Raw genomic sequence first — 24,565 nt, 5'->3', positions numbered from 1 at the left:
GGGGTGGAGCAAGATGGCTGAATAGGAACAGCTCCAGTCTCCAACTCCCAGCGCGAGCGACACAGAAGACCGGTGATTTCTGCATTTTCAACTGAGGTACTGGGTTCATCTCACTAGGGAGTGCCGGACAATCAGTGCTGGTCAGCTGCTGCAGCCCGACCAGTGAGTGCTGAAGCAGGGCGAGGCATCACCTCACCTGGGAAGCGCAAGGGGAAAGGGAATCCCTTTTCCTAGCCAGGGGAACTGAGACACACAACACCTGGAAAATCGGGTAACTCCCACCCCAATACTGTGCTTTAAGCAAACAGGCACACCAGGAGATTATATCCCACACCTGGCCGGGAGGGTCCCACACCCACAGAGCCTCCCTCATTGCTAGCACAGCAGTCTGCGATCTAACCGCAAGGCAGTAGCGAGGCTGGGGGAGGGGTGCCCGCCATTGCTGAGGCTTTAGTAGGTAAACAAAGCCGCAGGGAAGCTCGAACTGGGTGGAGCTCACAGCAGCTCAAGGAAACCTGCCTGTCTCTGTAGACTCCACCTCTGGGGACAGGGCACAGCTAAACAACAACTAAAGCAGCAGAAACCTCTGCAGACACAAATGACTCTGTCTGACAGCTTTGAAGAGAGCAGTGGATCACCCAACACGGAGGTTGAGATCTGAGAAGGGACAGACTGCCTGCTCAAGTGGGTCCTTGACCCCTGAGTAGCCTAACTGGGAGACATCCCCCACTAGGGGCAGTCTGACACCCCACACCTCACAGGGTGGAGTACACCCCTGAGAGGAAGCCTCCAAAGCAAGAATCAGACAGGTACACTCGCTGTTCAGCAATATTCTATCTTCTGCAGCCTCTGCTGCTGACACCCAGGCAAACAGGGTCTGGAGTGGACCTCAAGCAATCTCCAACAGACCTACAGCTGAGGGTCCTGACTGTTAGAAGGAAAACTATCAAACAGGAAGGACACCTACACCAAAACCCCATCAGTACGTCACCATCATCATCAAAGACCAGAGGCAGATAAAATCACAAAGATGGGGAAAAAGCAGGGCAGAAAAGCTGGAAATTCAAAAAATAAGAGCGCATCTCCCCCGGCAAAGGAGCACAGCTCATCGCCAGCAACGGATCAAAGCTTGACGGAGAATGACTTTGACGAGATGAGAGAAGAAGGCTTCAGTCCATCAAACTTCTCAGAGCTAAAGGAGGAATTACGTACCCAGCGCAAAGAAACTAAAAATCTTGAAAAAAAGTGGAAGAATTGATGGCTAGAGTAATTAATGCAGAGAAGGTCATAAACGAAATGAAAGAGATGAAAACCATGACACGAGAAATACGTGACAAATGCACAAGCTTCAGTAACCGACTCGATCAACTGGAAGAAAGAGTATGAGCGATTGAGGATCAAATGAACGAAATGAAGCGAGAAGAGAAACCAAAAGAAAAAAGAAGAAAAAGAAATGAACAAAGCCTGCAAGAAGTATGGGATTATGTAAAAAGACCAAATCTACGCCTGATTGGGGTGCCTGAAAGTGAGGGGGAAAATGGAACCAAGTTGGAAAACACTCTTCAGGATATCATCCAGGAGAACTTCCCCAACCCAGTAGGGCAGGCCAACATTCAAATCCAGGAAATACAGAGAACGCCACAAATGCTCCAATTAAAAGACACAGACTGGCAAACTGGATAAAGAGTCAAGACCCATCAGTCTGCTGTATTCAGGAGACCCATCTCACACGCAGAGACATACATAGGCTCAAAATAAAGGGATGGAGGAAGATTTACCAAGCAAATGGAGAACAAAAAAAAGCGGGGGTTGCAATACTAGTCTCTGATAAAACAGACTTTAAACCATCAAAGATCAAAAGAGATAAAGAAGGCCATTACATAATGGTAAAGGGATCAATTCAACAGGAAGAGCTAACTATCCTAAATATATATGCACCCAATACAGGAGCACCCAGATTCATAAAGCAAGTCCTTAGAGACTTACAAGGAGACTTAGACTCCCATACAATAATAATGGGAGACTTCAACACTCCACTGTCAACATTAGACAGATCAACAAGACAGAAAGTTAACAAGGATATCCAGGAATTGAACTCATCTCTGCAGCAAGCAGACCTAATAGACATCTATAGAACTCTCCACCCCAAATCAACAGAATATACATTCTTCTCAGCACCACATAGCACTTATTCCAAAATTGACCACGTAATTGGAAGTAAAGCACTCCTCAGCAAATGTACAAGAACAGAAATTATAACAAACTGTCTCTCAGACCACAGTGCAATCAAACTAGAACTCAGGACTAAGAAACTCAATCAAAACCGCTCAGCTACATGGAAACTGAACAACCTGCTCCTGAATGACTACTGGGTACATAACGAAATGAAGGCAGAAATAAAGATGTTCTTTGAAACCAATGAGAACAAAGATACAACATACCAGAATCTCTGGGACACATTTAAAGCAGTGTGTAGAGGGAAATTTATAGCACTAAATGCCCACAAGAGAAAGCAGGAAAGATCTAAAATTGACACTCTAACATCACAATTAAAAGAACTAGAGAAGCAAGAGCAAACACATTTGAAAGCTAGCAGAAGGCAAGAAATAACTAAGATCAGAGCAGAACTGAAGGAGATAGAGACACAAAAAACCCTCCAAAAAATCAATGAATCCAGGAGTTGGTTTTTTGAAAAGATCAACAAAATTGACAGACTGCTAGCAAGACTAATAAGAAAAGAGAGAAGAATCAAATAGACGCAATAAAAAATGATAAAGGGGATATCACCACCAACCCCACAGAAATACAAACTACCATCAGAGAATACTATAAACACCTCTATGCAAATAAACTAGAAAATCTAGAAGAAATGGATACTTTCCTGGACACTTACACTCTTCCAAGACTAAACCAGGAAGAAGTTGAATCCCTGAATAGACCAATAGCAGGCTCTGAAATTGAGGCAATAATTAATAGCCTACCAATGAAAAAAAGTCCAGGACCAGATGGATTCACAGCTGAATTCTACCAGAGGTACAAGGAGGAGTTGGTACCATTCCTTCTGAAACTATTCCAATCAATAGAAAAAGAGGGAATCCTCCCTAACTCATTTTATGAGGCCAACATCATCCTGATACCAAAGCCTGGCAGAGACACAACAAAAAAAAGAGAATTTTAGACCAATATCCCTGATGAACATCGATGCAAAAATCCTCAATAAAATACTGGCAAACCGGATTCAGCAGCACATCAAAAAGCTTATCCACCATGATCAAGTGGGCTTCATCCCTGGGATGCAAGGCTGGTTCAACATTCGCAAATCAATAAACATAATCCAGCATATAAACAGAACCAAAGACAAGAACCACATGATTATCTCAATAGATGCAGAAAAGGCTTTTGACAAAATTCAACAGCCCTTCATGCTAAAAACGCTCAATAAATTCGGTATTGATGGAACGTACCTCAAAATAATAAGAGCTATTTATGACAAACCCACAGCCAATATCATACTGAATGGGCAAAAACTGGAAAAATTCCCTTTGAAAACTGGCACAAGACAGGGATGCCCTCTCTCACCACTCCTATTCAACATAGTGTTGGAAGTTCTGGCTAGGGCAATCAGGCAAGAGAAAGAAATCAAGGGTATTCAGTTAGGAAAAGAAGAAGTCAAATTGTCCCTGTTTGCAGATGACATGATTGTATATTTAGAAAATCCCATTGTCTCAGCCCAAAATCTCCTTAAGCTGATAAGCAACTTCAGCAAAGTCTCAGGATACAAAATTAATGTGCAAAAATCACAAGCATTCGTATACACCAGTAACAGACAAACAGCCAAATCATGAATGAACTTCCATTCACAATTGCTTCAAAGAGCATAAAATACCTAGGAATCCAACTTACAAGGGATGCAAAGGACCTCTTCAAGGAGAACTACAAACCACTGCTCAGTGAAATAAAAGAGGACACAAACAAATGGAAGAACATTCCATGCTCATGGGTAGGAAGAATCAATATCGTGAAAATGGCCATACTGCCCAAGGTTATTTATAGATTCAATGCCATCCCCATCAAGCTACCAATGAGTTTCTTCACAGAATTGGAAAAAACTGCTTTAAAGTTCATATGGAACCAAAAAAAGAGCCTGCATCTCCAAGACAATCCTAAGTCAAAAGAACAAAGCTGGAGGCATCACGCTACCTGACTTCAAACTATACTACAAGGCTACAGTAACCAAAACAGCATGGTACTGGTACCAAAACAGAGATATAGACCAATGGAACAGAACAGAGTCCTCAGAAATAATACCACACATCTACAGCCATCTGATCTTTGACAAACCTGAGAGAAATAAGAAATGGGGAAAGGATTCCCTATTTAATAAATGGTGCTGGGAAAATTGGCTAGCCATAAGTAGAAAGCTGAAACTGGATCCTTTCCTTACTCCTTATACGAAAATTAATTCAAGATGGATTAGAGACTTAAATGTTAGACCTAATACCATAAAAACCCTAGAGGAAAACCTAGGTAGTACCATTCAGGACATAGGCATGGGCAAAGAATTCATGTCTAAAACACCAAAAGCAATGGCAGCAAAAGCCAAAATTGACAAATGGGATCTCATTAAACTAAAGAGCTTCCGCACAGCAAAAGAAACTACCATCAGAGTGAACAGGCAACCTACAGAATGGGAAAAAATTTTTGCAATCTACTCATCTGACAAAGGGCTAATATCCAGAACCTACAAAGAACTCAAACAAATTTACAAGAAAAAAACAAACAACCCCATCAAAAAGTGGGCAAAGGATATGAACAGACATTTCTTAAGACATTCATACAGCCAACAGACACATGAAAAAATGCTCATCATCACTGGCTATCAGAGAAATGCAAATCAAAACCACAATGAGATACCATCTCACGCCAGTTAGAATGGCGATCATTAAAAAGTCAGGAAACAACAGGTGCTGGAGAGGATGTGGAGAAATAGGAACACTTTTACACTGTTGGTGGGATTGTAAACTAGTTCAACCATTATGGAAAACAGTATGGCGATTCCTCAAGGATCTAGAACTAGATATACCATATGACCCAGCCATCCCATTACTGGGGATATACCCAAAGGATTATAAATCATGCTGCTATAAAGACACATGCACACGTATGTTTATTGCGGCACTATTCACAATAGCAAAGACTTGGAATCAACCCAAATGTCCATCAGTGACAGACTGGATTAAGAAAATGTGGCACATATACACCATGGAATACTATGCAGCCATAAAAAAGGATGATTTTGTGTCCTTTGTAGGGACATGGATGCAGCTGGAAACCATCATTCTTAGCAAACTATCACAAGAACGGAAAACCAAACACCGCATGTTCTCACTCATAGGTGGGAACTGAACAATGAGATCACTTGGACTCGGGAAGGGGAACATCACACACCGGGGCCTATCATGGGGAGCGGGGAGGGGGGAGGGATTGCACTGGGAGTTATACCTGATGTAAATGACGAGTTGATGGGCGCTGACGAGTTGATGGGTGCTGACGAGTTGATGGGTGCAGCACAGCAACATGGCACAAGTATACATATGTAACAAACCTGCACGTTATGTACATGTACCCTAGAACTTAAAGTAAATTTTAAAAAAAAGATATTTATAGAACCATTTGGTCTGGTTTGGTTTTGAACATGCACTAATTCATTTAATTACAACTTTGTGATGTCGTTATTGTTATAATCCTCATCCTAAAGGTGTGAGAAACTGAGAGTGATTAAGTAAGTTGCCAGAAGCCATGCAGGTACAAAGCGTCAAGGGGAGACTGTAAGCCAGGTCTCTATTCCGTGTTTTGTGTCTGCCATGTTTTCATTCCTGAGCGGAAGGGCTTGGGGAAATAAACTTTTGCTAAGTAAATCCAGTATTTAAATTAAGTCACTACATCTGTGTCTTAAAAGCCCCTCCCTTTAACTTACCTGGTTAGTTGTATCTTTTTTTTTTTTTTTTTTTTTTAATTGAGACAGTCTCACTCTGTTGCCCAGGCTTGAGTGCAGTGGCGCCATCTCGGCTCACTACAACCTCCGCCTCCCAGATTCAAGTGATTCTCGTGCCTCAGCCTCCCGAGTAGCTGGGATTACAGGTGCCCACCACCATGCCTGGCTTAAGTTTTTTGTATTTTTAGTAGAGACGGGGTTTCACCACGTTGGCCAGGCTGGTCTCGAACTTCCAACCTCAAATGATCCGCCCACCTTGTCCTCCCAAAGTGCTGGGATTCTAGGCGTGAGCCACCGCGCCCGGCTGCATCTCATTTTTTGTATAAAATTTGGTTTGTTCATTTTTGAGGGGAACCATTCCTTTATGTTGCCCCTTGCTGATGCCCAACTAATGTGTTTCTGGTTTCTAACGGACCTTCATCCCCCACCCTCCCTAAATTCTTCAGTATAATCTAAGCGTTATCTTCACCAGTTGTGAATAACAAATTTGTTTGAAATGCAAACCCATACAACTCTGTCCCACACTGGCCTGTAGGACATAATCTACCTTTATGTCTTTCAGTTAATTTGTATTTCTGCAAAAGATATTTCAAGGATTATAAAGGTATGGAATTTTTTATTTTTATTTTTAACAAACTTGTTCATTTCCTTTTCTTTCCATTGAGCACCTCTGAACAATGTGATTTTTCTTTTAAGTCTTTCACACTTCAGGAAAATACTACATTCATCCATGTTGTGATTCATATCAGACAGTTTCTTACTCAAAGATAACACAGATACCAATTCTTATTCATATTTTGAAAGTATATTTTACCCTAGACTGTCTTGGTTCAAAGGCCTAGTTTTGACATCACATGTGGCAAATTACTTAAGCTCTCTGCTTTCATTTCTGTTTCTGTAAATGCAGGATGAAAACAGTATGTATCTCCTAGGATGGCTGTGAGGAGTGAGTGAGACAGGACATGAAAGGCATGTATTAACTGTGATAAATGTTGCCCTTGTGGGCATGTTATATAGGGCTGGCTGTAGGAGGAAGGCTGTGTCTTTGTTCAGAAATCCCTGGAACAACTTAAATGTCTTTAGAAATGACAAGTGTCTCAGTTATCCAGTTGGTTCCATAAACAGGGCCTGGAAGACAGACTAGATAGAACTCAGCCCGTCAGTTCTGAGTGAGGCACATACCACGTGGGCTTGGGATGTCCTTAACCCATTTACGCCTAAGGTTGCAATTTTTTGAATTTTTCCAATCAGACCTTGGCAGTGACCTTGAGCAGTAGGATATAAATAACTCCCACATGCTTAGCGTTCCAATAATGGAACACTAGGCATAAACAGGTTTTAATTGGCTCCACAGTCAACCACGACCAATATCTCTATCTCAGCTTCTGCTGATGCCCTAGTTCAGGGCTCTGCATTCTGTGCCAGGGACGCTCAGCCCCTTCACATGGATGTGCCACATGACAGGCAATAATATATTGGCCCCATTAGCCCTTCCTGGAGCAGTCGTAATGAATTACAGTCATGACAGACACATGTAAGAAACTAACATTTGCTAAATATGTACATGAGTCTTCATCACAGCATCATTTATGAAAACAACTAAACAGTCACTAATGGTGCCAGTGGAATAAATCAGAGAACATCCCCTGCTACGCAACTCTGCATACATCAAAGAGAATGGTGTGGCTTTGCTTTTTCAACAATCTACTGAGTGGCCATGGGCATGTGGATATGGCCATGAATGAGCAAGATTCTCTGATCCTGTAGAAGTTAAGTTATGCCAGATAACTTGCTGCTTCCACAAAAATATTTAGCTTTTTAAATACACGTTGTAGAATACTAAAAACAACAACAAAAACCTAGAATTTGCCTGTATGCAGCCAGTAACATGTCTATTTAACCTGGACACCTTTTGAGGAATATGCTCAGATTGCCGCCATGCTGTTTATAAGACATTGTTCCTTATATACCTGTGTATGAACGAAAAGAAACATAAGGAGTGGGTACGAAGACTTCTATCTATGAATGATGAAAAAGGCTAGAGTACGAATACTTCTTGAACTTTTGGTAGTAAATGTAGAAAACATTTTACAAATCCTGTAAATAACCTGTTTATTTTTTATAGAAAGCCACAACAGAAAATGATTAGTATATAACTGTGTAAGAACACTTACATCCATTGCAATCAACAAATGCTTCAAATGCATATTTTAAAAATAGTTTTGAGTGTTAATTATGGGAGGGCCTTGGGATCATTTTGTGAACAGTTCGCTTTTATAACAAACTCAAGATGCAGCTTGCCAGTGAGCTCTTTTAGACATAAGCATTTTTATCAAACTGTTTTGAAGGGTTTGTTGTTTTAAAATCTTCTCCACCATGATACTTTGTCCGAGAAGACATGACAGATGTGGCCCCGTTGTATGCGTATCTGAAAGGTAAAACATAGTTTGGTAGGTTCTATTCTACGCATAGGGCAAACAAAAATGGGAAGAAACTGTTTCAGCCCGTCTTTGCCAATATCTAAATGTAAGTCTTCCTCTTTCTTAGATAGCTTTCTTCTCTCTTGCCCCAAGAAGTATTTTCAGTGTCATTTCTGAATAACTGGTGGGATGGACACTCTCTGCAGAAGAAACTCATGACTTGGTCATTTGTTCAGTTATCCTCTTACAAAACCATGTTTTAAAACTCGTCTTCCTGGAACCTAGGAGACTTAGTGGAGGCCATCAACATTCCTGCCTACCTACAGGAAAATTATGATGAGGCCAAAGTGAAGAACATGTCCTCATATTCAGACCCTTATTTCTACTTACAGAATTTTCTTTGGAATATAATAATGGTAAAACTGTAGAAAATTAACTGTACTCCTAACCTTTTCCAATTCTGGGTTTTGGAAGTTTCTAAGAATCATATGAACTATCTGAAATTTGTCCCACATGTCATGATTTAGAATAGCCTTCGACTTTTTAACAGGTCATTTTTGTCTCTTTTTCATACCTGGGTGTTTTGTTGTTGTCAGATATTGAAAAGCAAAATATGACACCACCAATTATGCACAGTGAGGCTCCTGCCCATCCAATAAACAGAGCGGCTCCTAATTCATACCTGTGAGAAAGCATTACACAAGTATTACAGCTCACTTATTTGGGGAGTAAACAGTATTTAACACTGAGAGTCAACATTTACTAAATGCTCATTATGTTTTTTTGCTATTGAAGACTGTAAAGGAAATAATAACGCCTTGTGGCTGTAAAATGCTGTAAACTCTTCCCTAAGTGTTTTTATAGCCATTAGACCATCCCAACATCCTGAAAGGAAATGAGGGCATCCACGGGGGCAAGGTCAAAGCAAAAGTAGTCACAGCCAGGGTCTCCTGACTCAGCCAGCACCTTTCCTCTGCACTCTGCCTTAACCTTGCCAAGCTTTCCATCTATTTATTCTGTTCTGCAGCGCAAATCATGTAGGCAGACTGTAGTTAGAAAATGAGAGGTTGCTTTTGCTGTCATGTTAGTTCAATTTAGTAAATGTTTACTAAGCACCTGATATGTGCAAATCGTCATTAATCACTGCAGTCTAGTGGGGAAATGAATCAATAGCTATCATTTAGTGATAAATTACTATTAAGCATCTCCCAGATGGCAGGTCATAGTGCTCTGCCGATGACCACAGCAGGAGCAGATGCAAAGATAAACGAGACAGTCCTTCCCCGGGAAGGCCATGAAACAAATGTATGTACAGTGCTCCTGAGGACAAAAAACAAGATCACTTACAGTAGCGGACTAGAGGAAATCCTTTCAGTTCACCCAGAGAACAAGGAATGAGAAAAGTACACCAAAATCTCAGCGACTATGTGTGTTCTCATGTTTGTTTAGCTTTCTCCAGAAGAATAGGTTGATTTTAGGTTTTTGTTTGTTTTTATAAAGAGTAACTCTCATTTGGGGCCCATAAACTTCCATTGCAAGACAAAAGAAATCTCGGTGCTTTTCAGTGTAAAATAAAGCCAGGGTTGGAGGGTCTGTTTTTGATAGCACAGAATCCATAGGGGAAATGAGGCAAGAGAGTAAGAGGTCCAGGGGAAGGCAACACAGGGCCCAAGGTTAGTTCCATCCCCAGGGCGCAGGGGAGCCAAGTTCAAGAGCCAAGGCCAGGCTTCAGTATCAGATCGAGGCCACCCAGTGCTGCCTGGGGTTGTCCTGAGCCTTGCTGCACCCCCTCCTACTTGAAGCGTCACTATCTCTGAACTCTGGCTCTGCACATGGGCAGGCTTTCTGGTGTGGTCTGAGTGGCAGGCAGAGTGGTGTAATAGGATGCGCCCATCACTAGCCAGGGGAGCAGGAAGCAGGGTGTGCTTTTAATCAAGCATGCATGGTACCTGGCACTGGCATCCTATTTTAGTGAACCTCAGTATTTTAAGACACACATCACATTGATCAGGGACACGGGGCCCACTTGTGCATTTGCAGTTGGGATGGAGTTATGTGCACAATAATGCTGCTCTGTGAGCCTTTCTTTACTCACTCTTGTGTTGCCTTTCCTGGGACATCAGGGTGATCGATGGGGCAAGGAACCGCTGCAACAGAACAACTAGAGGGAAGCCCCTCCGCTCTGGAGCACTAACTGTGCTCTGGCATCTGAGGAACGTAAGCGGGCTCCGTTAAGGGGCAATGGCAGAGACAGAGGGTTTGTATAAGTGGGGATACAAACACTTCGGTCTGCACACACACCCTCTGCCTTAACCTTGCCAAGCTTTCCACGTGTTTGTTCTGTTCTGCAGCACAAATCATGTAGGCAGACTGTAGTTAGAAAACAAAAGGTTGCTTTTGCTGTCATGTTAGTTCACACACAGACATACACACACACACACACACACACACACATATACACAGGAGGACTGAGCAGGAAGTCCACAAGTGAAAAAAGAGTTGGCCAGATCGGGAATGCTGAACTGGGAGTTTCAGAAAAGATACTTTCATTAAATATTGTGTTACACATCTGAAAAAGACGCCCTGGATTCCTGCAGTCAGCCCTGCTTTTATGTTATTTTAACGAGATTATGCACCGGCAACAAGCAGCATGCCTGCCAAACTGGAGGTGCCTGTCATTTGGCCCCTGAAACACCTGGAAATCCTAGAAGATGGCATCAGATCTGTCTGTTGGCACCCTTTTTACTGCAGACAGCTAAAGGAGTGAGCATAACTGTAAAGTTCTGCATGAAGTGTATTATTATAGGATGACTATAATTGTACAACACTTGCTATTTTTCTCTACTTTTTTTCCCAGTACAGGTTAGGCTATCTTCTCTCCTGAAACTATACCTTAATATTACTCTTAGTGTAAATATGCCCTGAAAACATGGTCTGAGATTTTTCTGAAAATATTGAACTTCACTAAAATAGAATGCCAGTGCCAGATACCATGGTTGATTACAAATAAATAAATAAATATCGAATTATTAAGAGTGGCCAGTTGGGGGATGAAGATGATAGAAATCATAAGCATAGCTTGGCACAATGAGTTCACTGAAAGAAGCATTACAAACACAGATACAGTATTACTACAAATTACAGGATAAATTACCCAGGTGGATGAGGAAGTGGGTTTACATTAAGCCATATTGAAACTTTCTGGAGGAATTTAGGAATCATGAGTTTGGCTTATATTAATATTTAATATCTTTTAAAATATATCCTTTTTATGTATCTTTTTCTTTTTTGAGATGGAGTCTGTGTCGCCCAGGCTGGAGTGCAATGGTGCAATCTTAGCTCACTGCAACCTCTACCTTCCGGGTTCAAGCAATTCTCCTGCCTCAGCCTCCCGAGTAGTTGGGATTACAGGTGTGTGCCACCATGCCCAACTAATTTTTGTATTTTTAGTAGAGATGGGGTTTCCAAAATGTTGGCCAAGCTGGTCTTGACCTCCTGACCTCAGGTGATCCACCCACCTCAGCCTCCTAAAGGGCTGAGATTACAGGTGTGAGCCACCACACATGGCCCTTTTTGAAAAATATCTTAAGTCACTACATATTGACACTATTCCAAGGAAAAAATCATTTCCATTTGAATTTCAGTGTGAATTATGTTGGAGACAAACATTTAATAGACAATATCCATTTAGAGATGATTTCAGAAACCATACGTCTACCCCAGAATTTTTTTTTTAATTTGGTGGCATGTTCTTTCAGAGACTTTTCCTTCTTTCTGTGAAAGACATATCACAAACTTAGTCAACAGTGACTTTAATTCACACCTCTCTGTGTGTATCTGGCAAAAACTGACATGTGTTCATATGTTTATTGCGGCACTATTCAAAAGAGCAAAGACTTGGAACCAACCAAATGTCTATCAGTGATAGACTGGATTAAGAAAATGTGGCACATATACACCATGGAATACTATGCAGCCATAAAAAAGGATGAGTTCATGTCCTTGGCAGGGACATGGATGAAGCTGGAAACCATCATTCTCAGCAAACTATCACAAGGACAGAAAACCAAACACAACATGTTCTCACTCACAGGTGGGAATTGAACAATGAGACTTGGACACAGGTTGGGGGCTAGTGGGGAAGGATAGCATTAGGAGAAATACCTAATGTAAATGATGAGTTGATGGGTACAGCAAACCAACATGGCACATGTAAACCTATGTATCAAACCTGCACGTTGTACACATGTACCCTAGAACTTAAAGTACAATAAAAACACACACAAAAATAAATAAAAATTAAAAAACACAAATAACAGACAAAAAAAAACTGACGTGTGTTATTGAAAGACAGGACTGAGAAAGAGGTGAACATAATATCCACTCCAGTTTGTTCCCAGGCACATATTCTTTCACATTGATTAGGAGACTTATTTACTCTCTGTCTGGAAATCTTTCTTCCGTTTTGGTAACACTAAGAAGCTGATTTCAACACGTTGGTAAGATTATCCAAATTTCAGATTCTCTGTTGCAGGTCTTTTGTGAACAATATCCTCCTGGCCCTCGGCCAGCCTTCCTGCTCAGAGTGTGCCCTCTTTATGACTAACACCAAAGTTTCTTCATTATTATGAAAGGTTACAAATCTACATGACACTGGACCAATGCATAACCATGACTTTCAGGTTGAGGACAGAACTTCATTTATGGAGGAAAACATTGTTTTTAGAGGATCTCGGTTGATGGACTAATCAAAAGCTGCACGTATAACTTCAATATACATTAATAACGTCACTAAGTGACTTTAGACACGGAATGGGGAACAAATTTACTTCTGACAGAAATTAAAACACAGATAACGACTTATAATTTTCTCAAAGAAGAAACCATAAAGATCTAAGGTGAAGTCACTCTCCACCCGGCTGTATGTGGTGCTGTAGGCTGTTGTGCATGGCTCTCATTTCATGTTGAGCTGGCCAGAGCTACACCAACCTAGAGACCTTGATTCTGATGCATTTCATACTTCAACTCATATTTTAGCCATTTAGAGTAATCCTAAGGAAATGGAATGCTGAACAACTTATTTTCACCTCCTACTTTTGTATTCCTGGCACCCAAATCCCTATTCTGATTTAGGTTTGCCATCTATGGGGAGCTGGTATAACCTCCTCTGGTTACCTCTACAGAAATGACATGCCAGGTATTGTGCTAATCAGGTGTTCAGGGCAGATAAGAGGGACATGGCCCTGGCTCACAGATCCAGATTGTGTAGTCTACTGGGGATAGTCAGACATTAAACCAATAATTACAGTAAAGTGTGATGAAACAATAAGAAGAGCATGTTTTTGCAAAGTAAACATTACCACGGTTCTCCCAAACACATTCAGATGTGGTTCAAGTCAATGTCCATGCTAACAACAGCTACTATTACTGCCAGCTCATTGTACTAGGACGTTTCTGTGTGTGCTAAGATTTTTTTTTACAAACATTATGATATTCAATCTTCATCACAAGCCTGGGAGATACGTATTACTATCCTCATTTTACAAATGAGGAAACTAAAGCTCTGGGATATTAAATTACTTGTTCCTTCATGTCTCAGCCAAATAAATGGTAGACCCATGATTTAAAACCCATAACTGTGATTCCAAACCGAAGCTCTTAACTGTCACGCCATCATCCTTTTATGTACACTTTAAGTAAAAGATTTTATAAATAGAAAAAACCCAATCGATGCAACATATTTTGTCATTTCAGAAAGATGGGAGTTTTGTCTCTCCCTGGCTCGTTAAGTTCTCAGTGGCTCAAGAGCTTCAGGGCACGGGATTTTTTAATGAATGCCCTCGGGCTGCCTTTTCTTCCGGCACAAAAAGAGGTGAGGATACCAATTAGAATCAGGGCATGTTGGAGCTGAAAAAGGAAAAAGCAGCCCCTCCCAAAACGAAGCAAGATCGGTTTTAACAAACGAAAGCACCTCATCCTTTTAAGATCCCCAGAGAAGTGAAGTGACCTTGCTGAAGGTCACAGAGCTAGAAGTCAGGTCTTCTGCCATCCTTCAATATTGTGTGTTTTTCAAACATAGTATCCTGCTCCTCATTTTAATCAAGACACATTTTCCAATTACCTTAAAATAACTACATAAGTTTTTTTTTTTTTTTACAAAGTTTAAAATCCAGAAAGTACACTCATATATTATCAAATATAACATTTCAAAATTGAATTCTATTGGTCTAACATAAAACTTTTTATTCAATGCATTGTCTTATATTAAATACAATCCAAGATCTATATAACTGCATGAATTGATTTTATTTTTATATAAGTAAGTATTCTACAGCAATTATCTGCATTTCCCCAAAATACACCTCATTCTTTTGGGGCCCCAGTTATGTGGGGTGCCCGCTCATCCTGTGTGTCTCTGAGGCTGCCACAGTCCAGTCTCTCTTATGAGACACTCAGCCTCCCCCTCTGCTGGGTTCTCTCCCACTGCCTGGCAGATGCCACAGTACTTCCTACCCGAGGCATCCAACAAGACTTGCAAAATAGTAGCAGGTGCCTCCCAAATGGTGGGCGAAAGTAGGATGGAATAATTTAAATTATAAGTGTCTACTTATATATGGAAACTTCATAGAGAATTCTTACATTTTGGAAACCCAAAATAAAGACATTTGGTAGGGGGTACCTAAACAAAAAAACTGCTTTTCTGTGGCTAGATTATAATAGACTATGCCCATTATCCTTCCATGTGCTGTGATTTTCATTAGGGTAGTTCAGAATTCTATAAGTTGCATATATTAATAACAGGTAACATTGATTGATTACCTACCATGTGTCGCTGTGGTGGATGCTTTATAGACGTTTTCTTTTTATTTTCTAAAATGAACATGTTTCAAGGATTTTATTTAGCTCATTACCTAACTAAGGAAGCAGAAATATTAGGTCTGTGCAAAAGTAATTGCAGTTTTTGCTATTAAAAGTAATGACAAACACTGCAATTACTTTTGCACCAACCTAATATGTTACACATTGTCCAAAGGTAACTTCAGGAAACATATTTAGGCAATCAGGAATGCTGAATTTATAAATAGATATAAAACTGGTCTCTATATATGTATATATGTGTGTGTATATATATACATTTTAAAATTATGTATATATTTTATTCCTCCTATCTAACTGAAATTTCACATCTTTGGGCCAATATCTCCCCAATATTTTATCTTCTCTCATCCTCTTAACATTCAGAACAGGAAATACTACCTCTGTTATCCAGTCAAGGCAACTGCACTCTACCTAATATAACAGAAGAGGAGGACGAGGATTCAGCCAGGATCAGAGCTGAGTCATACTCCAAAACCTCACCCTTCTCCTCTCCGCCACCTGCCTCTCTAATAGTGTGTAAAGTGATCAGTGAGTGTCTACACAGGACTACTAATTCTTGAAAATTATTCACAGGAATTTAAAAACCATCCACAGTAGGACTAAATCTAATGTTGGCTACTCTTTGTTAGCCAAAGTAAACTGTAATGTAAAAGGAACATCTCATGGTCCCAAAGTCACATAGTTCAATTCAAAACCAAATCTGTTGCTTAGCACCATCCATGCCACATCTCCATTCGTGTGTGGATAATTGGGGAGTTTGCTTGGCCGTAAGTGAGAAATGAGGCACTGAGTCATAATAGTTAAAGTAGGCACAGTAACAGGTTTACATGCAGACTTTTAAGTCTGAATAAACTGACATCACAGAGAAGACTGTGCTTCAAGATGGGAAATTCCTAAAATAACAAATACTGTCCTGAGATGCCTTAGGGCATGGCCAGTATTGCTAAGCTTGAGTCAAGAATCCGTGTGTGGATGTGGGTGTACATGGCTTTGTGTTGAGGTAAAAATACACAGATGGACTTGCAGCAAAAGAAGCTTGGGTCAATCAATCAAAAGTGTATCTGACATTTTATTCAGTCTTCAAGTAGCTACCTGAATATATTTTAGAATCGAACCAAGAGTATCCAGTTGACAACTTTATATTATTACTTATCTCTAACTCAATGCTATGACAGAGGTGACCAACAATTTTTAAATTACACAAGCCTTATTTATTTTATTTTATATATATATATATTTATTTATTGAGGCAGAGTCTCACTCCCTCTGTTGCCCAGGCTGGAGTGCTGTGGTGCAATCTTGGCTCACTGCAACCTCCACCCCCCGGGTTCAAGTGATTCTCCTGCCTCAGCCTCTTGAGTAGCTGGAACTATGAGCACCCGCCACCACACCCAGCTCATTTTTGTATTTTTAGTAGAGTCAGGGTTTCACCTTGTTGGCCAGTCTGGCCTCGAACTCCTGACCTCAAATGATCCACCCATGTTGGCCTCCCAAAGTACTGGGATTACAGGCATGAGCCACTGCACCCAGCCAAGCCTTATGGTTTCGTGTTAGGTCCCCTTCAAATGTGCCTTCTACTTGAGAGCCAAGTGTCTTAAAATGATCTCTTCTACTAGGTCTCCAACATTTCAACATACATTTCTCTGTGGCTAACCTAAATAGACTACATAAGGTAATATACTATACATTAGTATACTCTGCATTAGAGTCAGTATCCCTAAAAATAGTAGCTAGCATTTAGTAAGTGTTTACTATGAACTACCATGATTCTAAACAGTTGAAGTATACTATCTCATTTAATCCTGACAACAGCCTCCTAGTATGTATTATCCTCATTCCACTGATGAGGGGCACTGGGCACAGAAAGGATAAGTAACTTCTTCAAGGTTACACAGCTAGAAAGTGACAAAGCAAAGGTTTACTCTCAGGCAGCCTGGATCCAGAGTCCTTATTCTTGAACAGTGTGCCATGCTGCGTCTCCCTGTTCCTTTAGGCGATCACCACAAGCATGCTCCGTCTTACCATTCTAGGAGAGATACAGACAGGCAGACAGTCCTACAACACTGCGGATTTACCGTCCTTGCTGTAAGGGTCATGGAGCATGGGTCCTCTACAAGAGATTCCAAAGTGAGCAACACATCGTTTCTACTTCTAGATGCTTGTGGTCTTGTTAAGGAGACCAGCCAATAAATGAGCAGGTGCAAACCACCCAGTAGGGTTAGGATGGAAAGGGAATACCCAAAACAGGGACACCCCACCAAGAATGCAGGTTCTGAAGGTTGATCAGAGGTTAGCCAGGATGTGAAAAGGAGAGGAGCAATGGAGGTAAGAGCTGAATTACCAGAAAGCAGGGCACACTGGCAGAAATCATGATGTCACACACTAGTCAGTAAAAACAAAAGACAGCGCCAAATATTTAGTTCCCAAGCAGATTTTTACGTCATGCTAGCATAACAAAAAGCATCAAAGTAATTCTGGTGATCTGAGGTGGCCTACACTATTTCTGAACAAACTGAAACCACTGAATAACACTTTCTTAATATTCAACAGTTGAACTCTGTTTTGTTCTTACCACTTGGCACTTATCTGGAATCTCCTATCTGAGAATATGTGAGATTGCTACCAACATTAGTTCATCCTCCAAATAACCTCATGAATGGAGTAAACTTAAATAAACAAACATCCATAGTGTATTAAATTATAATAAGTATAGAAGAGAGAAATTAAATATCTTGACAAGGTCACCTGATGAGGTCAATATTCTTTTCATCCTCACCCAGGAAAATCTGTATAATCTAGAAATTTACTTCTTACATTGTCTAATGTCCATTCAACTTGACAAGAATGAGATAATTTATCTGAAAGAAGGTAGTTGTTCATACACAAATCAATAAACGTAATCCATCACATAAACAGAACCAACGACAAAAACCACATGATTATCTCAATAGATGCAAAGAAGGCCTTTGACAAAATTCAACAGCTCTTTATGCTAAAAACTCTCAATAAACTAGGCATTGATGGAACATATCTCAAAATAATAAGAGCTATTTATGACAAACCCACAGCCAATATCACACTCAATGGGCAAAAACTGGAACCATTCCCTTCAAAAATCAGCACAAGACAAGGATGCCCTCTCTCACCACTCCGATTCAACATAGTATTGGAAGTTCTGGCCAAGGCAATCAGGCAAGAGAAAGAAATGAAGAGTATTCAATTAGGAAAAGAGGAAGTCAAATTGTCCCTCTTTGCAGATGACATGATTGTATATTCAGAAAACCCCATTGTCTCAGTCCAAAATCTCCTTAAGCTGATAAGCAACTTCAGCAAAGTCTCAGGATACAAAATCAACGTGCAAAAATCGCAAGCATTCCTATACACCAATAACAGACAAACAGAGAGCCAAATCATGAGTAAACTCCCATTCACAATTGCTTCAAATATAATAAAATACCTAGGAATCCAACTTACAAGGGATGTGAAGGACCTCTTCAAGGAGAGCTACAAACCACTGCTCAACAAAATAAAAGAGGACACAAACAAATGGAAGAACATTCCATGCTCATGGATAGGAAGAATCAATATCGTGAAAATGGCATACTGCCGACAGTAATTTACAGATTCAGTGCCATCCCCATCAAGCTACCAATAACTTTCTTCACAGAAATGGAAAAAACTACTCTAAAGTTCATATGAAACCAAAAAAGAGCCTGCATAGCCAAGACAATCCTAACCAAAAGAACAAATCTGGAGGCATCACACGACCTGACTTCAAACTATACTACAGGGCTACAGTAACCAAAACAGCATGGTATTGGTACCAAAACAGATATATAGACCAATGAAACAGAATAGAGCCCTCAGAAATAACACCACACGTCTACAACCATCTGATCTTTGACAAACCTGACAAAAACAAGAAATGGGGAAAGAATTCCCTATTTAATAAATGGTGCTGGAAAAACTGGCTAGCCATATGTAAAAGCTGAAACTGGATCCCTTCCTTACACCTTATACAAAAATTAACTCAAGATGGATTAAAGACTTAAATGTAAGACCTAAAATCATAAAAAACCCTAGAAGAAAACCTAGGCAATACCATTCAGGACATAGGCATGGACAGATTTCATGACTAAAACACCACAAGCAATGGCAACAAAAGCCAAAATAGACAAATAGGATCTAATTAAACTAAAGAGCCTCTGCACAGCAAAATAAACTATCATCAGAGTGAACAGGCAACCTACAGAATGGGAGAAAATTTTTGCAATCTACCCATCTGACAAAGGGTTAATATCCAGAATCTACAAAGAACTTAAACAAATTTACAAGAAAAAAAAAAAAACCCATCAAAAAGTGGGCAAAGGATATGAACAGACACTTCTCAGAAGAAGACATGTATGCAGTCAACAGACACATGAAAAAATGCTCATCATCACTGGTCATCAGAGAAATGCAAATCAAAACCACAATCAGATACCATCTCATGCCAGTTAGAATGGCAATCATTAAAAAGTCAGGAAACAACAGATGCTGGAGAGGATGTGGAGAAATAGGAATGCTTTTACACTGTTGGGGGGAGTGTAAATTGGTTCAAACATTGTGGAAGACAGTGTGGCAATTTCTCAAGGATCTAGAACTAGAAATACCATTTGAACCAGCGATCCCATCACTGGGTATATACCCAAAAGATTATAAATCACGCTACTATAAAGACATATGCACATGTATGTATTGCAGCACTATTCACAATGGCAAAGAGTTGGAACCAATCCAAATGTCCGTCAATGAGAGACTGGATTAAGAAAATGTGGCACATACACACCATGGAATACTATGCAGTCATAAAAAAGAATGAGTTCATGTCCTTGGCAGGGACATGGATGAAGCTGGAAACCATCATTCTCAGCAAACTATCACAAGGACAGAAAACCAAACACCACATGTTCTCACTCATAAGTGGTAACTGAATGATGAGAATACATAGACACAAGGCGGGGAACATCACACACTGGGGCCTGTCGGGGGTGGGGGTCTGGGGGAGGGATAGCATTAGGAGACATACCTAATGTAAATGATAAGTTGATGGGTACAGCAAGGCAACATGGCACATGTATACCTACGTAACAAACCTGCATGTTGTGCACATGTACCCTAGAACTTAAATAATAATAAAAAAAGCAAGCATGTAGTTGTTTATTTCTAACTACTAAATAGCCACAATGGTGAAAAGATTTTATCTATATAAAGCTTAAATCCTAAAGTAGAAACCAAATACATGCCAGGAATGAGAAGTGTGACATGATTTTGAAAAGTCTGGAAATAAAAAAGCCTAGAGGATGATAAGAACCCAACACAAGAATATCTGGGCCAAAATATTAACAGTAAATCTCATATACAAAAAAAAAAAAAAAAAAGAATAAGTCTAAGATAACAATTCTGTTCTACTTCCTCAGCCAGAGCAATCAGTTAAGTCATATAACTTTGCATGATTTGAAAAGGAGTTTCTTAATGTTGATCAATTCTTATTTGCAATAGTTTATCTAAGAAAACAAAGCAGGACATTCAGAAAGCTAGTGGTTTGGACAATAAAACAATGGTGGGAATAACATAATTAAATTTCAACATCCTGGTATGGTGAATCATGCTAAGGAGTACCTATTACTACAAGCTTGTAGGAGATTTTTTTTTTTTTTCAGATTTGTTAGGTTTTGTTTTAATAAGGAGGAAGTTAGTTTGACACAGCCTAAAGGGAAGAGTTGAAAAACAGTTTTCAAGGCTCTGCAAGAGCTCATGCTGGAGTCACAGAACATAGTCATAGCTCGAATGAAAGAAAGCAAAACAAAAGGGAAAAATGGGGAAATAGCAGAACACGATGAACCTCTTTACAGATTGCAGTTCTGTCAAATGATTGTAGGTTGGAAGAAAAATCTTCCCAAATATGTGGTGGAAAAGGAAGGGCTTTTAGAGGAACTAGCCACTGAACATAAAGTGCAATACCGCCTGTTGTGTGCCTGCTGCAATCTTTACTCCAATGCCATGCAAGAAGCCACTCATTTTTTTCTCATCAACAAAGCTCCCAGCTGAGTTCCTTGCATATAGCAGGAATGTAGCGGGAACTTGGTTCATGAGCTTAGTTGTGTTTTCCTAACTTGGGCAAGCAAGATGTGCCTTATATAGAGTTGTCCTGGAAATCTACAAAGAAGATCCAATGAACACAGCATACAAATCCGAAGGAAAAACAGCAGCAGCAGCAAAAAAAAGAACAACAAAACCGTGCTCTGAGATCTAAACTGTTTTCCAAAGTGTTAGGGTTTGGGTATTGGAGAGCAAGTATTTGCTCACCAGAAATGTAAATGAGAACATGTGGCAAGTAGCTGTCTCTCACTGCGCTTCCTAAGGGCCCAAACACACATGCACCTGCAGGGAGACATGGTATTTAGTGGCAGCTAGTTTTTGTAAGATTCATGTAAGATAATAATGGGAAGAAGAGAGCTTTCTTGCTCCATCCTCTGGAAGGCTCCCTCTATCCACTGAGACAACAATTATCTCTGCTAATTCTGAAAGGACTAGGTCTACAGACAAGAATTTCACTTCTAGGTACTGTGCTAGGCAAAGAAGATAGAGTTGTATAGACGTTTTCTGACCTCAAGGAACTTAATTCTCATGCCAGCTGATTAAGACACCAAAGACATAGTCAGAACATTCCTATAGTGGCATCCTTCACATCCCAGCTCATCTAGGGCTGGCCCTGCCACAAGCTTTGATTCTACAACGTATTCCTCTCTAAGTTCACGTACAAAGAAAACCAGAAGCATCAATTATCAAATTCCAGCAAATGCTAGCCAAAGAAGTGCTATCCCTAGAATAAGCCGAAATAAAATATTGCTTTAAAGCTGATATTTCAGATCTAGGAAATCGGTTCATTTTGTGCTGGTAGCCAATTTACAGCTTATTCATCTTCCCAGTTTTTATCCCCTCTACTAGAAGGTATTGATAAAGGGAAACCAAATGAAGTCATGTTAATTTATTAGTTTTTATACAAGTATGTTTTGTTTAAATGAGGTGTGAGTTCTTGTGGGTGTCGTGTCATTTTTATGCCTCTTTTCTATCATTGTAGGTAATTAGAATCTGATGATATCTACAATTCTCAGGCCTTGATAATTCCTTGATCCAGCTGGATTTTGTTGAAATCATGGAGGACCTTTCTTTGTGAAAGTCACTGCAGGGAAAACAGAGATGAAGGAGAGAAAGCCCCAATCTCAAGGAGTCAACTCATTCTCAATATCAGGTTTTTTATAGTCTATATTTTCTGTAGACCTTGATGCAAAGGGCCTGTTATTTGTAAATATTACCAATGGATAAGCAGTGCTGTTTTTCATGACCCCTGATTCTTGTGCTTTTACTTACATTAGGTAAATGGGCGAATTGTAGGTGTTATATATTTAAGCCACCTCAGAAAAGAGCTAATAAAGGCATCTATGAAGATAAGCCACATCTTACATACTATACAGAATTAAAAAACAATCTTCTTAATAGTTAATATAACACAATAAAAGCTAATACAAGGTGTTTGCTCTGTGCCAATCATATATATACATATATATATATCTCCTAACTCTCACAGCAATTTCGTGAGAGGGGTATTATTATTATCTTTGTTTTACAGACGAGAATACAGACAGAGAGAGAGAGAGAGAGAGAGAGAGAGAGAGAGTAGGCAGAGATGGAAAGAGAAATTCCGAGAAGCTAATGACGGTGGAATAGCTCAATGTAGCACTAAGAGGTTGAAAAAGAGGAAAACCTCTCACAGCACCTCATTACTGAACTGAGTTTAATCAAAATCTGAAAAGAGAGTAAGAAATTCCAATGGCACTACACTGAGTTAGGTGACTGAGCTATAGCAAGCACAGAAAACAGTCACACAAAGATAGGCTTAAGTTATTGTTTGTACACAAATTAGCCTTGACTATTTGAGGAAAGATTCCAATGATTGTTAAGATTTAGACAAAGATATCCTTAATAATTGTCAGGAAAATAAAACCAGTAATACAGGAAAGATAATGTAGAAGAGTGAGCAATGTGTTTAATAAAATAAACCATGAGAAACACAGGTTTGTTGCATATTTATGATATCAAACCCTAAAATAAAAATGTATCATTTAAATACAATTATTTCATTTAAATATTAAAATATTTCTAAGCTTCAGAAATACAGCCTCGGTTTTCATTTCAACATTTGCAGCCATGTACATCTGTGCAAATCTCATTTGAAAGATAAGTCAGGAGAAAATTAATAAATCAGAATATGTTTTTGTATCATAGGCAAGGGATAAAAAAGTTATATTAGGGTCTAAAACATTTGTTTTTGTTTCCCATTTAATAAAATTTCTGAATAAAAACGATTTTTAAATGTCTAGAAAAGGCTGGGCATGGCTGCTCATATCTGTAATCCCAGTACTTTGGGAGGCTGAGGCAGGAGGATCATTGAAGATCGAGAGCTGGAGACAACCCTGTGCAACATAGCAAGACCTGTCTCCATTAAAACATGGAAAAATTATCCGGGGCCGGGCGCAGTGCCTCATGCCTGTAATCCCAGCATTCTGGGAGGCCGAGGCAGGCAGATCACCTGAGGTCAGGAGTTCGAGACCAGCCTGGCCAACATGGCGAAGCCCTGTCCCTACTAAAAATACAAAAAAATTAGCTGGGCGTGGTGGTGCGTGCCTGTAATCTCAGCTACTGAGGAGGCTGAGGCAAGAGAATCGCTTGACCTCGGAAGATGGAGGTTGCAGTGAGCCGAGATCGCACCACTGCACTCCAGCTTGGGCAACAAGAGCAATAACTCCATCTCAAAAAAAAAAAAAAAATTTCCGGCTGTGGTGGCACATACATGTCCCAGCTACTCGGGAGGCTGAGGTGGGAGGATCACTTGAGCGCAGGAGCACAAGGCTGCAGTGAACTATGATCACACCACCACACTCCAGCCTGAGTGACAGAAAGAGGCCCTATCTCTTTAAAAATAAAAGAACGAAAGTTGATGAACAGTATATATAGAATATTGTCACAAAAATTACAAAATAGTGGAATATTATAAATCATGCATTTTAGGAGCCAGTGTTCTGAAGTTCAACTGCCTGGTTTGAATCACAGTTCAATCAGCTTACTAGTTTGGTCCAAGTTCCCTTGAACACATTACTTGGCCTCTTTCCTCAATTTAAAGAAAGAGTACCAAGAGCACCTACTTAATAAGGTTATAAGGTTGTTTTAA

At 40.0% G+C, this 24,565-nt stretch overlaps 1 protein-coding gene across 10 annotated transcripts in view; it reads right to left on the bottom strand.

Moving 5' to 3' along the window:
* CLDN10 (claudin 10) overlaps positions 1–24,565 on the bottom strand; it is a 206,593-nt gene that overhangs the window by 56,956 nt on the left and 125,072 nt on the right. For 6 of the 10 annotated variants that reach the window (XM_005586102.5, XM_005586103.5, XM_045377244.3 and 3 more), the window contains exons 4-5: positions 8,990–9,097; positions 6,595–8,423 (exon numbers count right to left, since the gene is read on the bottom strand). The exons of 3 other annotated variants lie outside the window; for them this stretch is intronic. In XM_005586102.5, the coding sequence (XP_005586159.1) occupies positions 8,309–8,423; positions 8,990–9,097 (223 nt within the window). In that variant the 3' untranslated portion in view covers positions 6,595–8,308. Of the gene's footprint in view, positions 1–6,594; positions 8,424–8,989; positions 9,098–16,693; positions 17,321–24,565 lie in introns of those variants that run through there. One more of the 10 variants, XM_074021279.1, reaches the window with a different exon arrangement.

This window comes from Macaca fascicularis, chromosome 17 (genome assembly GCF_037993035.2).
Source record: "Macaca fascicularis isolate 582-1 chromosome 17, T2T-MFA8v1.1".
NCBI lineage: Eukaryota > Metazoa > Chordata > Mammalia > Primates > Cercopithecidae > Macaca > Macaca fascicularis.
This window is presented reverse-complemented; position numbering and strand designations above follow the sequence as displayed.